At 40.5% G+C, this 22,993-nt stretch overlaps 1 protein-coding gene across 2 annotated transcripts in view; it reads right to left on the bottom strand.

Moving 5' to 3' along the window:
• The window catches only part of HACD4 (3-hydroxyacyl-CoA dehydratase 4), a 43,816-nt gene extending 27,870 nt beyond the window's left edge, over window positions 1-15,946 (bottom strand). Inside the window, exons 1-4 of one of the 2 annotated variants that reach the window (XM_059143297.1) lie at window positions 15,932-15,946; window positions 14,510-14,662; window positions 13,057-13,160; window positions 10,719-10,846 (exon numbers count right to left, since the gene is read on the bottom strand). In XM_059143297.1, coding sequence (XP_058999280.1) covers window positions 10,719-10,846; window positions 13,057-13,160; window positions 14,510-14,538 — 261 coding nt within the window. In that variant the 5' untranslated portion in view covers window positions 14,539-14,662; window positions 15,932-15,946. Of the gene's footprint in view, window positions 1-10,718; window positions 10,847-13,056; window positions 13,161-14,509; window positions 14,663-15,931 lie in introns of those variants that run through there. The other variant, XM_059143299.1, reaches the window with a different exon arrangement.
• Window positions 15,947-22,993: the final 7,047 nt, after the last annotated feature.

Raw genomic sequence — 22,993 nt, 5'->3', positions numbered from 1 at the left:
TCAGTGGGTTAGGCCTCTGCCTTCGGCTCGGTCGTGATCTCAGGGTCCTGGGATCTAGCCCCGTGTCGGGCTCTCTGCTCAGTGGGGAGCCTGCTTCCTCCTCTCTCTCTGCCTGCCTCTCTGCCTACATGTAATCTCTGTCTGTCAAACAAACAAACAAACAACAACAACAACAACAAAAAGAATGAAACTGGATTGCTTTCTTACACTACACACCAAAATAAACTCACAATGGGTGAAAGACCTAAACATGAGACCTGAAGCCATAATAGTCCTAGAAGAAAATGTAGGCAATAATTTCTTTGACATCAACTATAGGAACATTTTTCTAGATAGGTCTTCTGGGTCAAGATTATTAAAAGTGAAGTTGAACTATTGAGACCCAAATAAACTTCTGCACTGTGAAGGAAACCATCAGCAAAAAGGCAACCTACTGAGTAGGAGAAGATATCTGCCAATGATATATATCCTATAAGGCATTAATTTCCAAAATATAGAAAGAACTTCTACAACACCAAATACACCAAATAAAATGATTAAAAATAGGCAGGGGCCCTCAACAGACATTTTTCCAAGGAAGACATACAAATGGCCAACAGACACATAAGAAGATGCTCCACATCACTCATCATCAGGGAAATGCAAATCAAAACCAGAAAGAGATACCACCTCATATCAGTTAGAATGGCTAAAATAAAAAACACAGGAAATAAGTATTAATGAGGACATGGAAAAAACGGAACATTTGTGCACTATTGGTGAAAAAGCCTATGGTGTAGTCACTGTGGAAGATAGTATGAAGGTTCCTTAAAAATTAAAAATAGAACTGCCATATGACCCAGTAATTCCACTACTAGATATTTACCCAAAGAAAATGAAAACACTAATTTAAAAAGATATACACAGCCCTATGTTTATTGCAGCATTATTTACAATAGCTAAAGTAAAGAAGCAACCCAAGTGTCCATCCATAGAAAATGGCAAAAGATGTAATATAATTATATATAATGAAATATTTTTTAAAATTATTTATTTAAATTCAATTTAGTTAATATAGTGTAGTATTAGTTTCAGAGGTAGAGTTTAGTGATTCATCAGTTGCATAAATACCCAATGCTCAGTCCATCAAGTGACCTCCTCACCCAGCTACCCCATCCCCCCCCAACTCTCAGTTTGTTTCCTATACCTATGGGTCTCTTAAGGTTTGCCTCCCTTTTAAAAAAATTTTTATTTTTAAATATTTTTTAAAATTTATTTGAAAAAGAGCGCATGCACAAGCTGGGGGAGGGGCAGAGGAAGAGGGAGAAGCCTGCTGAGTAAGAACCTGATGCAGGGTTTGATCCCAGGACTCTGAGATCATAACCTGAGCCAAGTCAGCCGCTTAACCTACTGAGCCACCCAGGTGCCCCAACTCCGTTTTTATCTTATTTTTCCTTTCCTTCTCCTATATTCATCTTCTTGTTTCTTAAATTCTACATATGACTGGAATATAACTCCGCCATAAGAAAATGAGATCCTGCCAGTTGCAACAGCATGAATAGACCTACAGCGTATAATGCTAAGTGAAATAAGTCAAAGAGAAAGACAAATACTGTATGATTTCACTCATATGTGGAATTTGAGAAACAAAACAAATGAACAAACAAAAAGAAAAAAACAGACTCAAAGACAGAGAACAAACTGATGGTTGCACAAGGGGATGTGGGGGGGGGGAATGGGTGAAATAAAGAGGATTAAGAGACACTTACTGCGATGGACACTGAGTAGTGTATAGAATTGCTGAAATCATTGTATACCTGAACTATAACACATGTTAATTTTGCTTCACTTAAAAAAATACAAATTAGTTTTAGCCTCAAAGACTATTATTTTACTAAAATAATAACCCAAATTATTTTGATCCTATGAACTTCTGTTGAGAACTTCAGAGACATATCCTTAATATGTTCAAAACCATCGATGATTACTTTCTTCTATGAGACATAAGCATTTACATATTTCTATTTACATATATTTTTTTTATTATTCATTAGATACTTATTGAGTGCAGTGCTCTTGGTCCTGGGAGTTGTAGCTATGAAAGAGACCAATTTCCAGCCTTCAGAGTATTTCCATCCTACTTGGGAGGTACACAGTAAACAAATTTAGAATAGAGTTCAAGACAAATAGTCTAAATCCAAATTTTCACTTCACCATCTACAATATATGTGGCCTTGGGTAATTTATTTAGCTTTTGTGTTAAGTAATCATACTGCAGATAATAATTAGCATTAGTATTATATAGTAAACTCTAAAGGATAAGTTATGCTTGAAGATTTGAAGATTAAATGAGTTAATGCACATGAAGAATGTAGAGAACTATGTGGCACATAAAATGTCCTAAATAAATGTAAGTTATTACTAATTAAATATAATTTAACATAGTGATTAGTATATTTACAGAAAATATATTTTTCTATATGGATCATTAAGACTATCATTGAATAAAAAAGGTTAATCTCAGCATTTTTTACAATTTTTTTAAGGATTTTATTTATTTATTTGAGACAGAGAGATACAGAGAGAGAAAGCATGAGCAGGGGGAGAAGCAGAGGGAGAGGGAGAAGCAGAATCCCTGCTGAGCCAGGAGCCCGGTGTGGGGCTTGATTCCATGACACTGGGATCTTGACCTGAGCCGAAGGCAGACACTTAACCATCTGAGCCACCCAGGTACCCCTAATCTCAGCATCTTTAAAATTATACTATAAATACAGTTTTATAATAATCACAGTGAAGAATTCCATGGATCAAATTAAAAAAAAATCTAAAATCTTACTTACAGAGCGAATTATGTCATTCATTCCCAGGAGGCTTCAACACTGAGAACGTCAGCTTGACACAAACCCCAGTACGGTTTTTTTTTTTTTTTTTTTTTTTTTTTTAAGATTTTATTTATTTATCAGAGGGAGAGAGGGGGAGAGAGCGAGCACAGGCAGACAGAATGGCAGGCAGAGGCAGAGGGAGGAGCAGGCTCCCCGCCGAGCAAGGAGCCGGATGCGGGACTCGATCCCAGGACGCTAGGATCATGACCTGAGCTGAAGGCAGCTGCTTAACCAACTGAGCCACCCAGGCGTCCCCCCAGTACAGTTTTTATTTAATAGTACAAACCTGTTCTCAACTCAAAACTGGAGAGAAAACCCATATGACTATATGGAAAACCAGGTTATTTAATCTAGCAATGCAAAGAGGCACCTGCTTCACAGCTAAAAAGAAATCAGGGTGAAACTTGGCTGTTTTCCTTGAAGGGTTTATGTTAAGACACCCTTGGTATTTGATTTTCTTTGTATTTGTTCTAAGAATCTAGGACTGTGAAAAATCTTTGGAGTGATTTTGGGCAAGCAGACCCTTGCCTTCCCTTAGCAGAAATAGGTGATATTCATAAATATAAAAGCGGTTTTTGCAATTTGGGTTCACAAATGAAGTTTTTGTGGGCACAGTAATCTGGGGATAGTAATTCCTAGTGTTTTGATTTATGGATTTTTCATGTTTTGTAAAATTAACACATGTGCGGCAGTGTTTCCTACAATGCAAAGAAAGGGCAAATGCAGACTTTAGTCATTTTAATTCAGTTATATATGAAGTCTTTGAATTTCAAGCATTTCTCAAAAGGTAAAGGAGTAAACTGGATTACTCGGAGGGTTTCCTAAATGGGTCGAAAGTCCCCATCCAAAGGCTAGTTTTGTGGATATTTTCCCACCTCCTGGAGTTGAGAACAACTCAAGGCTATGTCAGTAAAAACCTCTTTCTCAGGCTTCTGCACAATGTTAGAACAAAGTCTTTCCAAATCAGTATTTCAGGGTTGGCAGTGTTTCCACACTATAAAAACCAAGTTGTTTTTTAAAAAATAACATAAAATAGGGGCGCCTGGGTGGCTCAGTGGATTAAGCCGCTGCCTTCGGCTCAGGTCATGATCTCAGGATCCTCGGATCGAGTCCCACATCGGGCTCTCTGCTCAGCAGGGAGCCTGCTTCCCTCTAACTCCCTCTCTGCCTGCCTCTCTGTCTGCTTGTGATCTCTCTCTGTCAAATAAATAAATAAAATCTTTAAAAAAAAAAAAATAACATAAAATAGAAAATAAAAGCCTAGTTGATTTGATTACATCTACTGAAATATATAAATTTCCTAATCCAACCTTATTTTTTTTACCAAGCTAAGTATATGAGCCTTTTGGAAGGAAGGGGTTGGAGAGGAAAATGTCTACTTTTCACCTACATTATCATGTCTTAAAATAGTTATGTGTTTGGGACCTAAATTACTTTCCCATTTTATAAATTAAAACATAGAAAATTTGTTATATTTCTTTATATGATTTTAGTGGACATGTAATTATTTCCAAAAAAAAGGGATGTCTCTAAGCAACTATTTTATGTTATCATCTTACCTTTCCCCCCAAAGTATATTTTTAAAAAAATACAAAAAAATGTATTACTGTTTATTGTATCTTATTGTATACTGTATATTTTGAAAATACATAAAAATTTTTTATTGTTACGTTATTTTAGTCTTACTGTCAATTGTGTGTAATTTTAGGGATTCATAATGACTTTTCTCTGTCGAAATAAAGATGTGTGTACAAAAAAACTAAAAAGGCACAGAACGAGACACAGAAAACAAACAGACCTCCTGTACACATACCACCACCATCTGATACATGGCTCAATTACCTCAATTTTCCTACTGCTTTTTGGAATTACTTATCTTGACATTTTATAAGGCCAGTTTCCAAAATGAAAATTCAGTCATGCCTCAGTCTCACAACAGTAATGACAAAATAACATCACAAATACACGGACGTGTTTTTTGGTCCACTGAATGCAGCTGGGCACCATGCATTTTTCAAGAAACTGTATGCACTCAGCTAGGATTACTGAGTAGCTTAGCCACATTCTTAACTATGCTTTCTTCACTTAAAAATGGGGAAATAGGAAAACCAAGAAAGGTTACACAATCTTAGAGTTTTGTTTGGTTATTTTAAAACAGAGGCCTCGGAGTCACCTCATAATTCTTCTAACTGTTGGCAGAACTCAAAGGAAGGGGGTAGAAAATGAAACTTTGAACATGAGGATATGGGTTTTCAAAGCTCTTTCCAGCACTGGCTCCTTTTGGAAAACTACACAGAAGATAGGAAATGAGTAATCCAAATAGAGTACAGATAAAAATCGCAAAGAGATTTAAAAAAAAAAAAAAAAAAAAGGAAGCTGAACAATCACAACAAAAATTAATAGTAGCCCATGATGAAAATGGTAGCCATCTTCCTTGATGTGGTGAATCCCTTTCCTGTTATCCCTGACAACAAAAAAGACTTAAAAATCACTTAAGCCCCATTAACAGTAGGCACTACAAACTCACTCTGAATAAAAAAGATTCAATGTGGGCTGCCTGGGTGGCTCAGTCCTTAAGCATCTGCCTTGGGCTCAGGTCCTAATCCTGGGTCCTGGGATCAAGTCCCACATTGGGCTCCCTGCTGAGTGGGAAGCCTACTTCTCCCTCTCCCACTCCCCCCAATTGTGTTCCCTCTCTTGCTGTGTCTCTGTCAAATAAATAAAATCTTTAAAAAATTAAAGAAGATTCAACATATATTTGCCATTATTATTTTAAATTACCAAACCAGGATATAGTTTGATTACAGCGATCATAGTTCTATAAAGCACTACATTAATATGATTAAAATCACATTTAAATACTCCAGAACTTCTGGAACTCCAAGAAATCAGATTTCTAAGTTGTATAATAATTTCTATTACTGGACAAGGAAGTAATTTTGGGAAAAAAAAGATGCACATTTTCTAGGCATCATTAAGGTGTTCTATTTTCTTTCCTCAAAGTCTACCTATCCCATTTCTCACTTGCATTCCTCACACTGTCAATAACTAAAATAACACTACTCTTAATTTTGAAAATGCTGTTTTACTATGAAACCATTATTCACCAAGGTAGCCTAAAGAAGTAAAAAGTCCAGGGGTGTCTGAGTGACTCAGCTGGTTAAGCTTCTGACTGCAGCTCAGGTCATGATCTCAGGGTCCTGGGATCAAGCAGCCTATCAGGATCCTCACACTCAGTGGGGAGTCTACTTGTCCCTCTGTCCCTCCCCACTCATGTTTTCTCTCTCAAATAAATATCTTTCACACTCTCTCAAATAAGTGAAAATCTTAAAAACAAAACAAAAAAAAAAGCAAAAAAGTCCAAAAACGTATTAGTGAAAGAAAACATGCTTAGACTTTCAATGAATTTGGTCATTTTCCAGGCAAAATAATCCATATGATGGACTACAGCTTTCACTTAACCTGGGTAGTTCATTCTGTTCTCTAGAATTAGCATGAAGTTGTTAACAAGGAATAAATATCAATAAATCTTGTTCCCAAGTAATACGCTTCTTTAGGGACAGATATGTACCCCTTTTTAATTTTTTAACTAAGTACACTTAAGGGAAGTCCATCTAAGTCTTGGCTACCTGGCTACTTTGTTATTAGGAGTCCAGGCTAAATATTACCTTGATTTTTATTTGACATTTGATATTTCAAGACTTATTTGTCTTCATCCTAATGTATACTATTTCTCTATTTTTATTTAATATGTAAAATTTAAAATCTCCCATAAACTTATAATGCTAAGTTCTTAATAGGCTCCTTAGGATTATATTCCTATTTCCATCTTTAAACTTTCATGGTATTTTAAACAGATTTTAGTATAAGAATCTGTGTCACTCTAATCAACAAAAATTTAAGGCATATGTTTATCCTAAATACTTTGCTAGATGCTAGCAGTAAATGCAGATTCTGACAAATTATTTTCACAATGCCAATTTGTCAAATTTAGTTATTTCCATTTTTCCAATTTATTTTGCAAATAGTTAAAGTTATCCTCACAGAAATCCCTTTTTCTGCAGATCTTAAACACATGTTCACACAGTCACCTAACTTATCTCTCTTCATATGGAAAATAGCACTTTTTTCTCTTGCCTTACCAGCAATGATTTCTTGTATTGAATCTCTACCTGTGAATTTCTCATCTTCCTTCAACCTGCCTTTATTTATTTATTTAGATTTATTTATTTGTTTGACAGAGAGAGGAAAAGACAGCACAAGCAGAGGGAGCTGGAGAGGAAGAAGCAGGCTCCCCAATGATCAGGAAGCCTGATGCGGATCTTGATCCCAGGATCCTGAGATCATGAGCTGAGCCAAAGGCAGTTGCCTAACCAACTGAGCTACTCAGGCGCCCTTCAACCTGGCTTTATAAAGGAATATGGTGGGTGTGCCTGGATGGCTCAGTAGGTTAAGTGTCCTTTGCCTTAAGTCATGATCTCTGGGTCCTGAGATTAAGCCCTGTATCAGGCTTCCTGCTTGGTGGGGAGTCTGCTTCTCCCTCTCCCTGTCTCTGTGCCCCTCTTCCCCCACCCCCAAATTAGTGTGGGCTCTCACTCTCTCTCTCAAATAAAATCTTAAAAGAAAAAAAAAAGAAAAAGGAACATGGTCATCTAGGACTAGAGACCTGGTACAGGAAACAAATAATAGCTAAAATAATAGCGATAGCTTCCAGATATTGTATTCTAACTAAGCACTAGGAGCTTATCCCACCCATTTTTTCAGTTACTCCATGAGGTAAGTGTTATTTTCACATCACATGAGAAAATGAGGTTCAGAACAATTTCCATGTTTAAATTCATATAACTAGTTTCTACTCCTGAAACTATTACACTATCTGTTAACTAGCCAGAATTTAAATAAAAATTTGAAAGAAAAAATAAATTCATACAACTAATAAGAGCTAGAACTGGGATTTGAATCCAGGTTTGTAGGAGTCCCAGGTCTATGATTAGATGTATATTAGAAATACTAGATAAACATGAATGGTCTCTCCTTTGCATTTGTATTCAGTAAAAATTGGCAAAAAGAACAAGAAATGGCTGAATATTCTATTCGTTGAATATTGGTGAAGGAGATTTTTTTGGGGGGATTATTTACTTTTTTTTTTTTTTTAAGATTTTATATATTTGAGAGAGAGGACACAGGGATCAGGGGAGAAGCAGGCTCCCTGCCAAGCAAGGAGCCCAGTGCAAGGCTCCATCCACTGGGATCGTGATCTGAGCTGTAAAGGTATATGCTTAACTGACTGAGCCACCCAGTGCCCCTGGGCCATTTACTATTGACCAGATATTTTGTGTGGTGTCTTTTCCCTGAAACAGCTCAATGCCTATGGATCTGACCCTATAGTGATAGCTAGAGGAGCCAGGAGTCAAACCGAAGTCTGAATGACTCCAATCCTATGACTCTCCTCTATCCTCCAGTGTCCAGGACAGTGGCACAGATAGAGTGGCAAGTGGCTGTGAAATCTAACTCTTAAGAGAAGATCATCTCCATGCTTCCCAAAGTAACAGCATCATTGCCCTGAATGTTTCCAACTGCCTAGTCTAATGGTGCAATGTCTTAGAATAAGGTCATTTTTTTCATAGAATTCTTATCATTGACTTGAGTTGCAGTTTTTCAGGGGTTTGCTTTTCAACTGCTCACTTTAAGTCAAGAGAGCCTGAAACAGTATAAAGTATAAAACAGATTCTATAGGGCGCCTGAGTGGCTCAGTGGGTTAAGCCTCTGCCCTCAGCTCGGGTCATGATCTCGGGTCCTGGGATCGAGCCCCGCATCGGGCTCTCTGCTCAGCGGGGAGCCTGCTTCCCCCTCTCTCTCTGCCTGCCTCTCTGCCTACTTGTGCTCTCTCTGTCAAAAAAATAAAAAAATTAAATTAAAAAAACAGATTATATAATACTGGTAATGTGATTAAAATCTTCCAGCAGAACCAAGCTCATGAAGAATTATCATTAAATGTCCATACTATCCAAAGCAGACTACAGACTCAAAGCAAACCCTGTAAAAATACCATAAGCATTTTCACAGAACTAGAACAAATAATCCTAAAATTTGTACAGAACCACAAAAGACCTTGAATAGACAAAGAAGTCTTGAGAGAAAACCACACGGTGGAGGAATTGCAATCCCAGATTTCAAGATAATATGACAAAGTTGAAGTAATCAAAACAGCATGGTACTGGCACAAAAAAAGACACACAGATCAAAGGAACAGAACAGAGAGCCCAGAAATAAACCCATGATTATATGGTTAATTAATCTTCAACAAAGGAGGCAATAATGTCCAATGGGGAAAAGACAGTCTCTTCAACAAATGGTATTGAGAAAAATGGGACAGCTACACGTGAAAGAAAGAAACTGGACCATTTTCTTACAGCATACACAAAAACAGACTCAAAATGGATTAAAGACCTAAATGTGAGACCTAAAACCATTAAACTCCTAAAAGAAAACATGGGCAGTAATCTCTTGGACATCAGCCTTAGCAACATATTTATGCATAGGTCTCCGTAGGCAAGAGAAACAAAAGCAAAATTAACCCACTGGGACTACACCAAAATTAAAAGCCTTTGCATAGCAAATGAAACCATCAGCAAAACAAAAAGGCTACCTACCGAGTGGGAGAATGTATCTGAATGAGAAATATCTGGTAAGGGGTTACTATCCAAATATACATGAAGCACTTACAGGACACCAGAAAAGCAAACAATCCAATTAAAAAATAGGCAGAAGAACTGAACAGATATTTTTTCAGAGAAAACATACAGATGGCCTACAGGCTCATGAAAAGATGCTCTAATCATCAGGGAAATGCAAATCAAAACTACAATGAGATACCTCCTCATACTTGGCAGTGGCTAGAATCAAAGAGACAAGAAACAAGAAGTGTTGGCAAGGATGAAGAGAAAAGGCAACTGGTGGGAATGTAAATTAATGCAGCCACTGGATAAAACAGTATGGAATATCCTTAAAAAATTAAAAATAGAAATACCATATAATCCAGTAACTCCACTACTATGTATTTATCCACAGAAAACAAAAACACTAATTGGAAAACATATGCACCCCTGTGCTTACTGCAATATTGCTATTGTTCATAGGCATTATTTCTAACAGCCAAGTTATAGAAGCAACCCCAAGTGTCCATCCATAGGTGAATGGATAAAGATGTGGTGCATGTACACACACACACACACACACACACACACACATGAATATTACTCAGCCATGAGAAAGAATGAGATCTTGCCATTGATAAGAACATGGATGGATCCAGAAGGTATTATGCTAAGTGAAATAAGTTAGAAAGAGAAAGACAAAGACCACATAATTTGACTTATTTGTAGCACCTAAAAAAACAAATGAATGAACAACCAAAAAATAAATAAACAAATAAATAAAGGGCCCAAACAGATTCCTTAATACAGGGAACTAACTGATGGTTGTCAGAGGAGGGCTGTCTGGGGGGATGGGCAAAACAGATAAAGGAGATTAAGAGGTACAAATGTCCAGTTTTAAAATAAGTCACAGGAATGAAAAGTACAGCATAGAGAATATAGTCAATAATATCATGTGTGGTTTTTTTTTCAAGATTTACTTATTTGACAGAGAGAGCACACACACAGGTGGGCAGGGAAGAGAGGGAGAGACAGGGAACCTGAAGCAGACTCTGTGTGGAGTGAGGAGCCCGACATAGGGCTCCATCTCACAATCCTAAGATCACAGCCTGAGCTGAAACCAAGAGTTGGCTGCTTAACTGGCTGTACCAACCCAGGAGCCCCCAGTGATAAATTGTTAACAAAACAAAACGAAACCTACCTGCAGAAACCTAGGAAAGAGATGGCTTGGTTCAATGCCAACATATATGTGCAGCAACTCCAGGAGGGAAATGGACTGGCAAAGGCGCATCACAAGACCAATAGCATAGAAAGTGTCAACCATGGAATCTGTGTCCAGGAATTAGAAATAGATACAATAAAGTAAAAGCTAGGTCACAACCCAAATCTATGCAGCACTTTGAAATAAAAATTGTGATTATTTACTTCTTTTCTCATTGTACATGTGAGAAATTTCCCAACAGCTACTAAATTACTAATGCCACGCAACCAAAGAAAGTACCGCTAAAAAAGCAGCAAAAATTTGAAAAAGAAGGCCTATGGCCATGCTGTAGTATTTACTCTCCATATATATAATTCCCCATATATGTTATAAAGCAATTCCCAAATAACAGTAACCCAGTAGAATCTAAACCATCAACTGTAAACAGGTTGGAGGTAAACTTACTGAAGAAGCTAGCGTGCTCACACCTTTTTCATTGACAAGAAAATGACAAAGATGAGAAAAATATGATACTAGAAAAGCTTTATGGAAAGGACATTCATAATGATGTCATGCTTAATAACATCTTATTTGTGTCCTATATGTGTTTGGCTTGGGCTTTCTAAAACTTTATTAGAACCTGGGCCTCTGGTGGGGACTTTTGAAGTCTGCACTGCAGAGAGCCCACAATGCATTTGGAAAAAAACAAAATAGGATAAACAACTATTCCTCTAAATAGGATGTATTTGTTGGCTTAACATGGTGGGATTTCCTTTTAAAATTTAAGAAACATCTAGGGAAGAGTTGGCTGTCTTTATTGCCCAGTGATCATTCACATGATGGTAACTTATGGAGCACTAAGGGTGTCTCTTCTCAACAGCTCTATAAGGTGAGCACTATTATCATAATTCCCATGTCACAGATGGTCCCTGAGGGACAGAAGTCCATGCTCTCATCCACTGCCCCACCCTTGCTGCAAAAGAGCATTTCCCATTACACAGCTCTGGGATGGAGAAGGTAGCAGGTATTACTCTTCAGGTGATTAGACTGCTACTAAGCTACTTAATTTATACATTGACTCGGGAATTATACTGAACTCCCACTTAGCTGTTTTCAGTCCGCTTTCCATATGAATGGTTCTGTTACTTTAATAAGAGGCTTCTCTAATTTTAACAGTAGGATAATAATTAAGAAATAAACACACTGCCAACTAAAGCAATTTTTCCCACTGGAAAGACCAGGCAGGATAAGAAAGAGTTCATTGCTTGTAACTCTTGGCGTGAATGACTTGTAATAATCCCACAACGTCCCAGCTAATTTTCAAGGCCTAGAAGCGCTGACTTTTTTCCCTATAAACATACAGGAAGTTTTCCCAGTGCTCATATTTTCCCCTGATTGAAGACTCCCAGCATTCATAGCTGAAATTCAAGCCTTAGGTTGTATCTTTGGAGGTTGCTGAAGGCAAGAATTTAACTGCAGATTCACAGGAAGAAAAAGCAACCAAAGATAGTTATGGCACCTCAGAATTAGATTAATTTCCTTATGATACGGAAGTCTGAATTGGTGAGCACAGCATGGTTTTTCTCGGGTACATTCTATGTGTTTGTTTCTAGCTGAAACCAGAAGTTGCTCAAACTGTCAAGCTACCCAACAGTTGTAAACTGTGATGACACTTACCCATGTGGGGATGGAACATGAAAAGAATGTTATTTTGACAGTCACTTAGTGATTCATTTCTTAAAAATTGAAATGCTGGTTAAAATCTTTGCTTTTTAGAAAACTGGAGGAAACATGACTTTACCAACTCCCATATGGATGGTGAGTCATCTAGAAGGTGTGTCATTTACTTAGGGACATATTACTTAAGGGGACCATACAGTTTGTCTTTCACTTATTAGTAGTCTCTAGTTATGTTAAGCCTGGGGAATAAAAAGACAAGGAAAGAATCTGGTTAATTCCTGAATTCTCTGGGCAAAAGGTTATACTGGCATTTACAGATTTCCTCAAAACCCAGCAAATATTAGAAGGTTTGCTGCAGAACCGAAAAGGAAGAGTCAGATGGCACCACCCCAATGCCATGTCTGTGTGTTCAGAGCAAACTGCCTAGTCAGAGGGAAGCCAAGTCCCTCCCCCCTCAACTCACCTGCCCCCTTCTCCAAAAAGGTTTTGGGTTTTGCAATGAGCAAGAAGAATGGTTACTGAAAAATATGGCTACTAAATCTTAGAGCAGTGAAGGATATTTGGTGAAGTTCGCAGAAGTTGAAAAATTAACATAAGCAGGACTAGGTGAAAACAAGTATTGAATGTTAAAAATCCAAAATGATTTCTGGAGTTTTACCTTCTCCAAAGGAAAAGAACCGGACTGTCATATTGGTAAATATCCATGAGTGGCCACAGAATTGGATTAAGTAGTAGATGAAAAGATAGGTGTTCTTCCTATACCTATAAATAAAGGAAAATACCAGTAAGTACTTCCTTCATAATCATCTTTCCAGCATTACACACAAATCTTTTAACTAACCTGCTGGCCCACCTAAGCAAGCAAGAGAAAACCATTCCATATCAGATTTTGAAAGGACCTACAGCACACATTATCTGCTAAAAGGAGTATCCTGAGTTTGCTTAAAGTCAAAGATGGCTCTATTTCAAAATTCACTTTCAGCTTTGAGAAAGTTCTAACCTTGTTCTCACGAAGGGCTAAAACATTGCAAAGATGGCTTTGAATATTAAAAAAAAAAAAAAAAAAAAAGATGGTGAGGGCTCTCTTGACATGCTCAATGTGTTCCTGCAACTCAGTCTGCGAAGTGCAAAACTTGAGATCAGGGTTACAAGAGGGGAGTAGTGGCGGTGGCTTTCCCAGTGGTGGGTGATTCAGTAGTTGGCCATACCTAGTTGTGAATGCATTCTCTGATGTTGGGGGTGGAGAGTGTTGGGGAGGGGGGGTGTAGCAGGTTGCCACTGCCCATTGTATTTACAAGGGCAGACGTTTCCTTCCCCAGACACACACAGCAGTTTAGTGGCTCAGGCCAGAAAAGGGAAGTCAAGCCGGGTTTAAAACTGGGTTGCTGGGGAGATGACTCAGGGATGATTGACAGATAGACAATTTGAGGTAGTTAGGGAAAGCACTGTTTGAAATGTGCCTTGGGGGTTCAGAAGGGTGGTGGGAGGGGCCCTGCCAGTATAGACAAGGATTTCTTCTAGTTGGAGACCGGAAACCTCTGAGAAATAAGGCAAATAAGCAGGAAGCAGATCCAGTGTAGCTTGATGACAGGCACCCTACAGATCACGCGAACCACTAAGAGGAGCTGGGTAAGGAGGCCTTCCTTAAACCCGCACCAGAATAACCTGGCATTGGTTAAACACACAGCCCCAAGGCCCCTGAACTGAGCTCTGGAATCTGTACATGCAACAGTTGTTTCTGCACCTGGCAGGTCTGAAACCCACCCTGGGACAGCGGGTCCGACAAAGTCAATCGAAGGACTCCTGGTGGCCAGAGAGGGAAGGAAAGCAGGACTGACTGGTAGAGGGCGCACAAAAGGGGTGGCAGGGTAGCCTGTCCTTCCCATTTCCCAGCCTGTAGATGGGGGGTAATAACAGAGCCTTCCTCCTAGGATTGCAGAGAGAACTGAAAACTAGCTAATGCCTGTCGAGAGTTCAAGAGCGCACTGGGCTCAGGGTTGCGCCGCGCTGTGCTGCCCGCGCAGCCGCCCGTGGGCGTAGGGGGGGGCACCCCGCCCCTGGCGCCCCACCCCCCTCACCCCTCGCCTCCCGCCGCGGGCCTGGCGCCCTACCTGGGCTGCAGCCAGGCGGGTAGCGCCATTGGGTGTCGTGGGCCGCTGCAGGGCCCTCCAGCGCCGTCAGGGAAGGAGCAGCTGCTGGGGAGAGCGGGAGGGGCGGCCCCCGAGGCCAACCCCCGGCCCGGAAAGGCGGGGCCTCTCCCCACTCTGCAATTTAAGAAAAAAAAAAAAAAAAAAAAAACCTAAAGTCGTGCTGTGGGAACTAGATGAAAGCCAAGTTCCTGAAGTTCCTGGTGGGGCGAGAGCGCGCTGCACCACGAATGCCGGACCGGGGCGCGGCACCCGCGCGAGACTGGGTTGGGCTGCACGCCCGCGGGTTCACGAAGTTCCCGCCAGGACTTCCTAATCTTTGCGTTGACACTCCGTTGCAGCTGCGTGGAAACTAATGGACCCTCCCCATTAATCTTTAAAAGCTGGCTTGCAGTCACATCATCCCTAAGGATGCTTGGGCTCCAGGTGCGTGCCTGCTTCTCTTATTACCCATACCTGTAAGAGGCAGTCAGGGAGGTAGCCTGTGGTCACACCTTCCCTAACCCCTCTCTCCAGCTATAGGGTCTGATTCCTCCAGGATCAGGCATCCTTGCCCTCTAACCCTACCCCCTGGGTCTTTACACATTCTTCCAAAACCTTTTATTCACGTTGTGTTTTTCTTCCTATCCTATGCCCACCCCTCAGAAAAACTGATCACTGAGGCCTACAGCATTGTCTCCTGCATGCTAAGAGGACCCAACTCCCACTTTGCTTCTCTACCCTCTGATGGGAACATCCCCCCAAAGAAACTAAAAATAAACAAAAAGCCAAGAAAGCATTTGCAAGTAAGTGGGTCAACAACACCTGATTTGGGGAGCTGGAAGGTAATTAACGCCCATTTTACCTACAGGGAAGTTGAGGCATTTGAAAAAACGTTGTCACTTGCTACAGTTCATGCCACTGATGAAGGGCAGTATGAAAACTCCAAGGCTGCCGTGTTTTCATTAGGCCACAGGGTCCTCCCTAGCAGTCCATTATGACCTCCCACCACAGGGCCCACCTTTCAGGTCCACATTTCTCAGTGCTTTCCCCCACCCCTGCCAGAGCTTCATTCCTTTCCCTACATCCACCAGTCCCTTTCAGATTCACTCCATGCATCATTACCACTGCCTCCTCTCCCCCCTTCAACCTCTCCTTTCCACGGGTCTGCACCACAGCATAGGATCATGTTCAAATCTCACCTACCCCAGAATTAGACATTGTATTCCCTTCTTTCCTGGTGATCTCTCTCCCTCCTCTTTTTCTCATAACTGCCTGCTTCTTTCATTTCTTACCATCATCCTATTTCATCACAACCTACACTTTGGCTTTCCTTTTCAACGCCTCCCTGAAACTGCTCTCTCATGGAATGTCCTTAATTTCCTGAATTCCTCATCCTATACTCACCATGTAGACAACTCTACACAGTCGTTGCTCTTTGCAGGCATTTGATCTAATGGACACACAAAGCAAATGCTGGTGACTAACCAGTCAACGATGCCAAGCCATAAGAGGAAGACAGTCTGGGATAGCCTGGAGTGGGAAGACTGCCCAGAGAAGGCATCCTTTATCACCACACACAGCCCCTGCGACTACATCCGCCTCCCCGCCCCTGCACCAGCCTGCTGCATTTACCTACATCACATCTCCTCCCTTTTCCTCTCCAGCTCTGCATGCTCTACCCGCCCTTCTCCTGACGGGTCCCCTTCTCCTGCTCTATTTTCTGGAATTTTAACCGCCCCCCCCCCCCGCATCTTGTCTATTTGCCACGTTACCCTCCGCACAGGCATCCACCACACAAGGCTTTATCTCCGTGCAGACAACAGCCGACTCTACTTTCTCTAGCCCCTACTATTTTTTTTTTTTTTTTTATGAATACCAGCTCTGGCCTTTCAACAGCTTCTGGATATTTCTGCATGAAAAGGCTATTGTAACTTCCAACTGATCCCATTTGGCATACTTTCTTCTCAAATCATGGTCTTATTTCTCACATGGAAACCACTCTTTTCCTAGTCATGCAGGTTTAAAATGGGGAGTCTTCATTGCGTTTCCCCATCCAATCAAATTCTATCGACTCCATGCTTGCCAGATCCTTTACTGATCCTAGCACTCCACTTCTGTTCGTTAGGACTCAGAACCTGAGTAAAAAGGACACAAAAAGAGCTCCCTTTTACTTGACAGATTAATAACAAACTACAAACAAAAAGCTTTTACACGTCAAGCAGTCAGGGAATTCTACTTGTTTTCCAAGAAATACGCGCAGGAGAGAGCTTCCTAGAGAACCATTTGGGGTAAGAAGCAGAGTTCTCCCTTTCCTCTGGGAGGGTCCAGGGCAGATCCTTTTTGGGTTCTGCCAGCATTACCCAAACAGCCTCCACTGGCCTTCCTGCCTCCTCCTTCTACCCAGACTGGCATACATTAGTGGAAGACTGCTGGAAGAATTCTTAAAACACAGTCCTGTTCTAGCTATTCCCCTGGTCAAAACCCTTTGCTACTTCCTTGCTGCCTGTTAGTTATATTGTTAGAGTGGGCAGTTAGTTAGGCCTTAACAGGTTGCCTGAAGGCCAGCAAAGGGGGACCCAAGCCCTGTTATCAGGAAAGTTAGGAACCTGTCCCTGCAGCATTTCACAAAGCCACAAGAAACCCAATTACACCAGACAGGCCTAAGATGAAGAAGGCCAGAAGCTCTGACCAAGTAAGGAGAAAGGCACAAAATCCTGCTCTCAAAGAAATCCCCTCCCTGAATAATAACTATTCCACCGCTTAGTTAACAACTGTCAATACAAGATAGAGACCCAAACCCAGGGCACAGCTCTCCCTTGAGCTGGCTCACCCTCACATCTCGAGAGTGTGCTCTAAGCAACCTTTCATTTGCATCCCTCAAACATGGGCTCATCCGTCCCTGAATTCCGGTGATGAGACCAAACGCCTCTGGTGATGTCGGTGGGAGCTGCAGGGCTCAGCGTCTCTAGTTCATCTGCAACAGGAAACACACCAGGCCACACCAGGTATTTTGCTCATCATGCCTCTGTGAAACTTTTCTCCTCTTTCTTTTTTGCTTCTTCCCCATCTCACAGCGCAGCAGTTATCTGTCAGAGTTCTAGACATCTTTTATTTTTTTTTTTAAGATTATTTATTTATTTATTTATTTGACAGAGAGAGATCACAAGTAGGCAGAGAGGCAGTCAGAGGGAGGAGGAAGCAGGCTCCCTGCTGAGCAGAGAGCCCGATGCGGGACTCGATCACAGGACCCTGAGATCATGACCTGAGCTGAAGGCAGTGGCCTAACCCACTGAGCCACCCAGGCGCCCTCTAGACATCTTTTAAAGCCCTTCCCAAGGCTTCCTCAAGGAGCCACTTAGGACTAATAAAGGTCTATGATGGGACTTGTTTGAGGTTTGGTTTCTGCCTGCTCCACTAGATTACAGATTCCCAGAGGACTAGCCCTCTTATGAACAGGAAGAATTGAACAAATTTGGGGGTGCCTGGGTGGCTCAGGTCATGATCCCAGCATCCTGGGATTGAACGCCACATTGGGGTCCCTGCTCCGAGGGAAGCCTGCTTCTCCTTCTCCCGTTTCCCCTGCTTGTAATCCCTCTCTGTCAAATAAATAAATTAATTTAAAAAAAAAAGAACTGGACAAATTTTAACTTCTCTAAATAAAGTTTCTTTCCCCCAACTACACACTGTTGGGATTAAATAAGAAAATGTATAAAACATGTAAAATATATGTTATGATTTTCCTCTTCCAAACTTATAAACAAAATAAAACAAACTTTCAGCAATACTTGCATTTTTGGAATATGTACAGTGGACTCTTAATTAGCTCCCTGTACGGATGTCAGAGGCCAAGATAGTTCAAATAACTTAAAATTAATATCTTATCTTTTGAAGCAATTTTACATCATTTGAACATGTCAGTTTTGTTTTTCTTGGGCAAATGTTTAAATGTGTTTTCTTCTCTATGAACACTAATGGGGAGACTAAAGTCGCAAAATATATTTCGTAGCAATAACAGACTGACTCGAGATATTTTTGTTTTTAAAGATTTTAATTATTTATTTGACATACAGAGATCACAAGTAGACAGAGAGGCAGGCAGAGAGCGAGAGAGAGGAGGAAGCAGGCTCCCTGCCAAACAGAGAGCCCGATGTGGGGCTCGATCCCAGGACTCTGAGATCATGACCTGAGCCGAAGGTAGAGGCTTTAAACCACTGAGCCACCCAGGCGCCCCTGACTTGGATACTCTTTCACAATGATCTTCAGAAAAATTAAGTCCAGGTTGCATATCCTGACTTTGACACTTAACATCCATTCATTTGTGGTTTTTTCCCTCCCATTCCCCAGTAAGCTCATTTTTAAATGCCAATACTTCATGCAATATTCACTGAGAGCAGAGATTCTGGGAAAGTGGCCCATTGCTCACTTTTGCCTCTATTAGCCACAAATAGCTATATAAGGAACCAGTTATAGGCTGACAACTTTCAATTCTAGATTTTTTTCTTTCAACTACCTAGAATTGTCAGGGATCACAACCTCCCCCTTTTCTCCACTCCCAGTTCCATAGAACAGATTAGAAATTTCCAGGCTGCTGGACCCAAATAAAACCGTAGAGATTATATGGCCCAATCTCCTTATTTCACAGGTACCAAAAAGCTAGTGAAGGCTGGGTTGAGAGCGCCTTTCATCCCACTGTGCAAAATTCCAGCCACATTTGTCCCATTACTTAATCTTACTCAGGCATTAGTCATAGTTATCTCTTGTAATCTTTGTTGTACACACTCTTAGCCCTCATTATCACCCTTTTTCAGCTGTTCCAAGGCATTGCTTGCACTTCTGTGTTAGAACTTTAACTGTCCTTCCTTTAAATAGCTTTGACCCTTACTACTACATTCAAAAGATCAAACCTTGGGGTGCCTGGGTAGCTCAGGTGGTTAAGTGTCTGACTCTTGATATTGGCTCAGGTCATGATCTCAGGTTCTTGAGATCAAGTCCCACATCAGGCTCCATGAAGCCTGCTTAAGAGTCTCTCTCTCTCTACCCCCCTTCCTCTGCTCCTCCTCACCTTCTTAACATTGTCTAAAACAAGTAAGATCAAACCCTCGGCTTGGATACCTGCCTTGTTGCATCATCATCCCCCGATCCATCCCCTGCCCTATTCCAAGACAAACAGGTTCAAGTGTGTTAACTGCTTCATTCAATTACACAGGAGACATTTTTAAATTGGTTTTTCTATGCCATAGACCCTCTTCTCCTCCACATATCTGACTCAGAGAAATCCTAGGAGATGGTAACTATTCTCAGCCAATTTTACAGATGAGGAAAAAAGGTCAGAGCAGTTAAATTATCTTGTCTAAGATCAACACAACTAGTAAATGTTGGAATTGAGATTAGAACTTTAGTCTGTCTCCAGATAATGAATTCTTAACCACTGTGCTATATTAACTTGTTTCATAAGATTGTTCAGTATTTGTTCACAAATACTCCATTATATATAATAGAGTCAAAATGTAAGTCTACATAAAATCTAAAACAACTCAATAAAACTCAAAAGATCTGAGCACACTGTTCACCAAAAGAGATACCCAAATGGCCAGAACAAAGAAAAGATGCCCAATGTCATTAGGGAAATGCAAATTAAAAACACAATGAGGTATCACTACATACCTATGAAAATGGATAAAATGAAAAAAGATTCACCATAGTTAAGTGTTGGTGAATGTGGGGTACAACTAGAACTCTCACACAGTTTTTGTTTGTAATAACCAAAAATGGAAAACAACCCAAAAAGCCATCAGAAGATCAGTGGTTAAACAAAGAGTTTTCCCTGCTGGCTCCCAATTCTATTCTAAATGAGATTTCCTTTTATTAATTTTCACATTTGGCTTTTGATCAAGATCTTTCTTTGGAAGCATTGCTGATTGAAAGTCATATTTTCCACTACTTAGTAATTATGTCCCTCACTGCTAGGAGGGATCTTTCCTGGGTGTCATGTCCTATACTAGAGGAAAGGGCATAGCAGTTAGAAACCACCTAAGGCCACATCAGAGTTACTGAGGAAGGTTAGGAGAGAAAAACTCTCAGGTACTCCCTAAAGTCCTTATCTCCTCCAGGTCATGTTAACTGGAGATCATCTCAAAGGATTGAGCCAGCATCACCTTATTGGGTACATAATTTTTTTTAAAGATTTTATTCATTTGTTTGACAAACAGAGATCACAAGAAGGCAGAGAGGCAGGCAGAGAGAGAGAGAGAATGGAGAGAAAGCAGGCTCCCACTGAGCAGAGAGCCCGATACCCCAAGACCCTGAGATCATGACCTGAGCCGAAGGCAGAGGCTTTAACCCACTGAGCCACCCAGGTGCCCCTTGGGTACATAATTTTTAAGTTTTATAGGCAACAAAACACAAAACTTAAACTAATTACATGAAACAGAAGTGACAGTGATTTCAAATTGTACCATGGTTCTAAACCAGGCCTCTAGGCCTCCAAGTAGCCAAATGAAATATTTATTGGCATTTATTCTAACTTAAGAGGAGAGAGCTTTACCCTACTGAGGGCAAACCCGAAGTCATGTGTGCCTTCTGGAACTCTCCACTTAAAGTGACCATGAAAGCAAAACAGTGAACACTACAAGAACGCAATGGAAAGAATTACACAAGTGCATTTGAGAAGACACAGTGCAAGTATAAACATGAAACTATAGCTGATGAACTTTTTGCAAAAAAGCAAAACTTCAAAGGTATTTTAATACAGTACTGTTATCTCAAAAGAACTGTTTGGAATGAAATGTGTTATTGATAATATGGCTATATTGTAAGTTTGTAAATTCAGAGAACATCAGTCTGGGTAAGAATCCAAAGACAGTTAACAGTTTAAAGACTTCAGTGATTGTGAACCTTCTAACCCTTCAGAAAAAAGCAAATGAAAGATTTAATTGTCCTGGGATTGTGATGAGTCTGTTTCCAAAAGGCCATAAACAAAAGAGGAGGTTCCTTCCTCTCACAATGGCTTGGGAAATGCAGACAGGGGCACTGTCTTTGTTCAAAAGAGAAACACAACATTGAGAAGAAGGTACACGGGCCTGGCCTGGACATCTGGGGACCAAGTGTCTCATCAGATGTCATCTGCTTCAGTTCCAGAAAATCTTTACTTTCAGGTCCAGCCAGGGTTTGGTGCTTTCTTTAGATGTGTCACATAAATCTAATAGTCTTTTCCCTGGAGTTTGGTGGCACAATGGTTGCTTAGCAGTTCCTGGTAAGAGCCTCTCCAGTGAGGTAGAAGACTCTGGAGGGTTCTTTCTCGACAGAGGAAACCTCTAGGTAGCAAGATGTGATCCTTAAGGTCATAGTCTCCCAGTGACTGCTCTGCCAAAGCATGGTTATTTTTAATAGAAGTAATTAGGCCTTTACACTATTGAGTTATATTTCCTTTTATCAACTATGGGCTAAAGGAGGTAGGGGCCAAGTGTATTGGATATCCTCTGACTATCTCCAAAGCTGTCTACGAGCTCCCAAGGGATAGAGCTGTGATTTAGAAGACGGAATGGCAATGCTTTAGGCCAAGGTATTTGGAAGGTCTCTACAAATTTTGCCATCTCAGTAGTGCCCTTAGTACATGTGACTAAGGATGGTATATATACAACGAAAGTGTTCAAAGCTGGCCACATAGCACAGACTTCTCACATCACCTGACTAGTAAAATGGGCTCCCCGGTAGAGATCATCTAACAGAAGCAGCAGTGGCTTGTCTATAAGAGGAAGTTTGGGTCTGGTGAGAAAACCTATAAACCAAGACTAAAACATTTATCCACGAGAGGGAACTGTATGATCCATTTGTAGGAGGAGGTTTTCCAAGGATGTACTTGCGACAGGTGGGACAAGTGAGGCAGCAATTTTTGCAGCCTAATTAACTTTTTGCCACCCCTACTGGTTCATGAATGCCACGATTTTGTCAACAGTCCAAGAGTTTAATGCAGATACAGTGGTAAGCGCTGAGAATTTTAGAATTACTGGCAAAGACATATTGTTACTTGGCTCAAGCCAGAGTTTTGGTTTTTTTTTTTTAATTAAACTTAATTTTATTTATCAGGAAAATGTTAAAATAATATTAAAAATGGGAAAAAATAAACAGACATTGATCCTGACAATAGCTACTACCTATTTAAGATTCCAGTCCTAACACACAAACTATGCCAGCACACAAACCATACATATATATAATTATACATACTTATAAATATACAATAATTGTAATGTATATCTGTGTCCCTTATTAAATTCTTTCATATGCTTCAAGTCTGCCAGAGTTCTTTTTATTGAGCCAACTATTAGATTTCCATATTGTTTTGCCCTCTCTGGGGCCAATTCCTGGGTGTCTCTTGTCATTTATCCAAATGATCGTTTGGGAGAACATCCCTTTGGACCATGACAGATTTGGCTATTGGTTTCCTTGGAAGTAGCATTTTTGGCA

Source organism: Mustela lutreola, chromosome 12, assembly GCF_030435805.1.
Source record: "Mustela lutreola isolate mMusLut2 chromosome 12, mMusLut2.pri, whole genome shotgun sequence".
In the NCBI taxonomy this organism is placed as follows: Eukaryota; Metazoa; Chordata; class Mammalia; order Carnivora; family Mustelidae; genus Mustela; species Mustela lutreola.
Note: the sequence above shows the minus strand (reverse complement) of the source record. Positions and strands in the feature narration are given on the sequence as shown.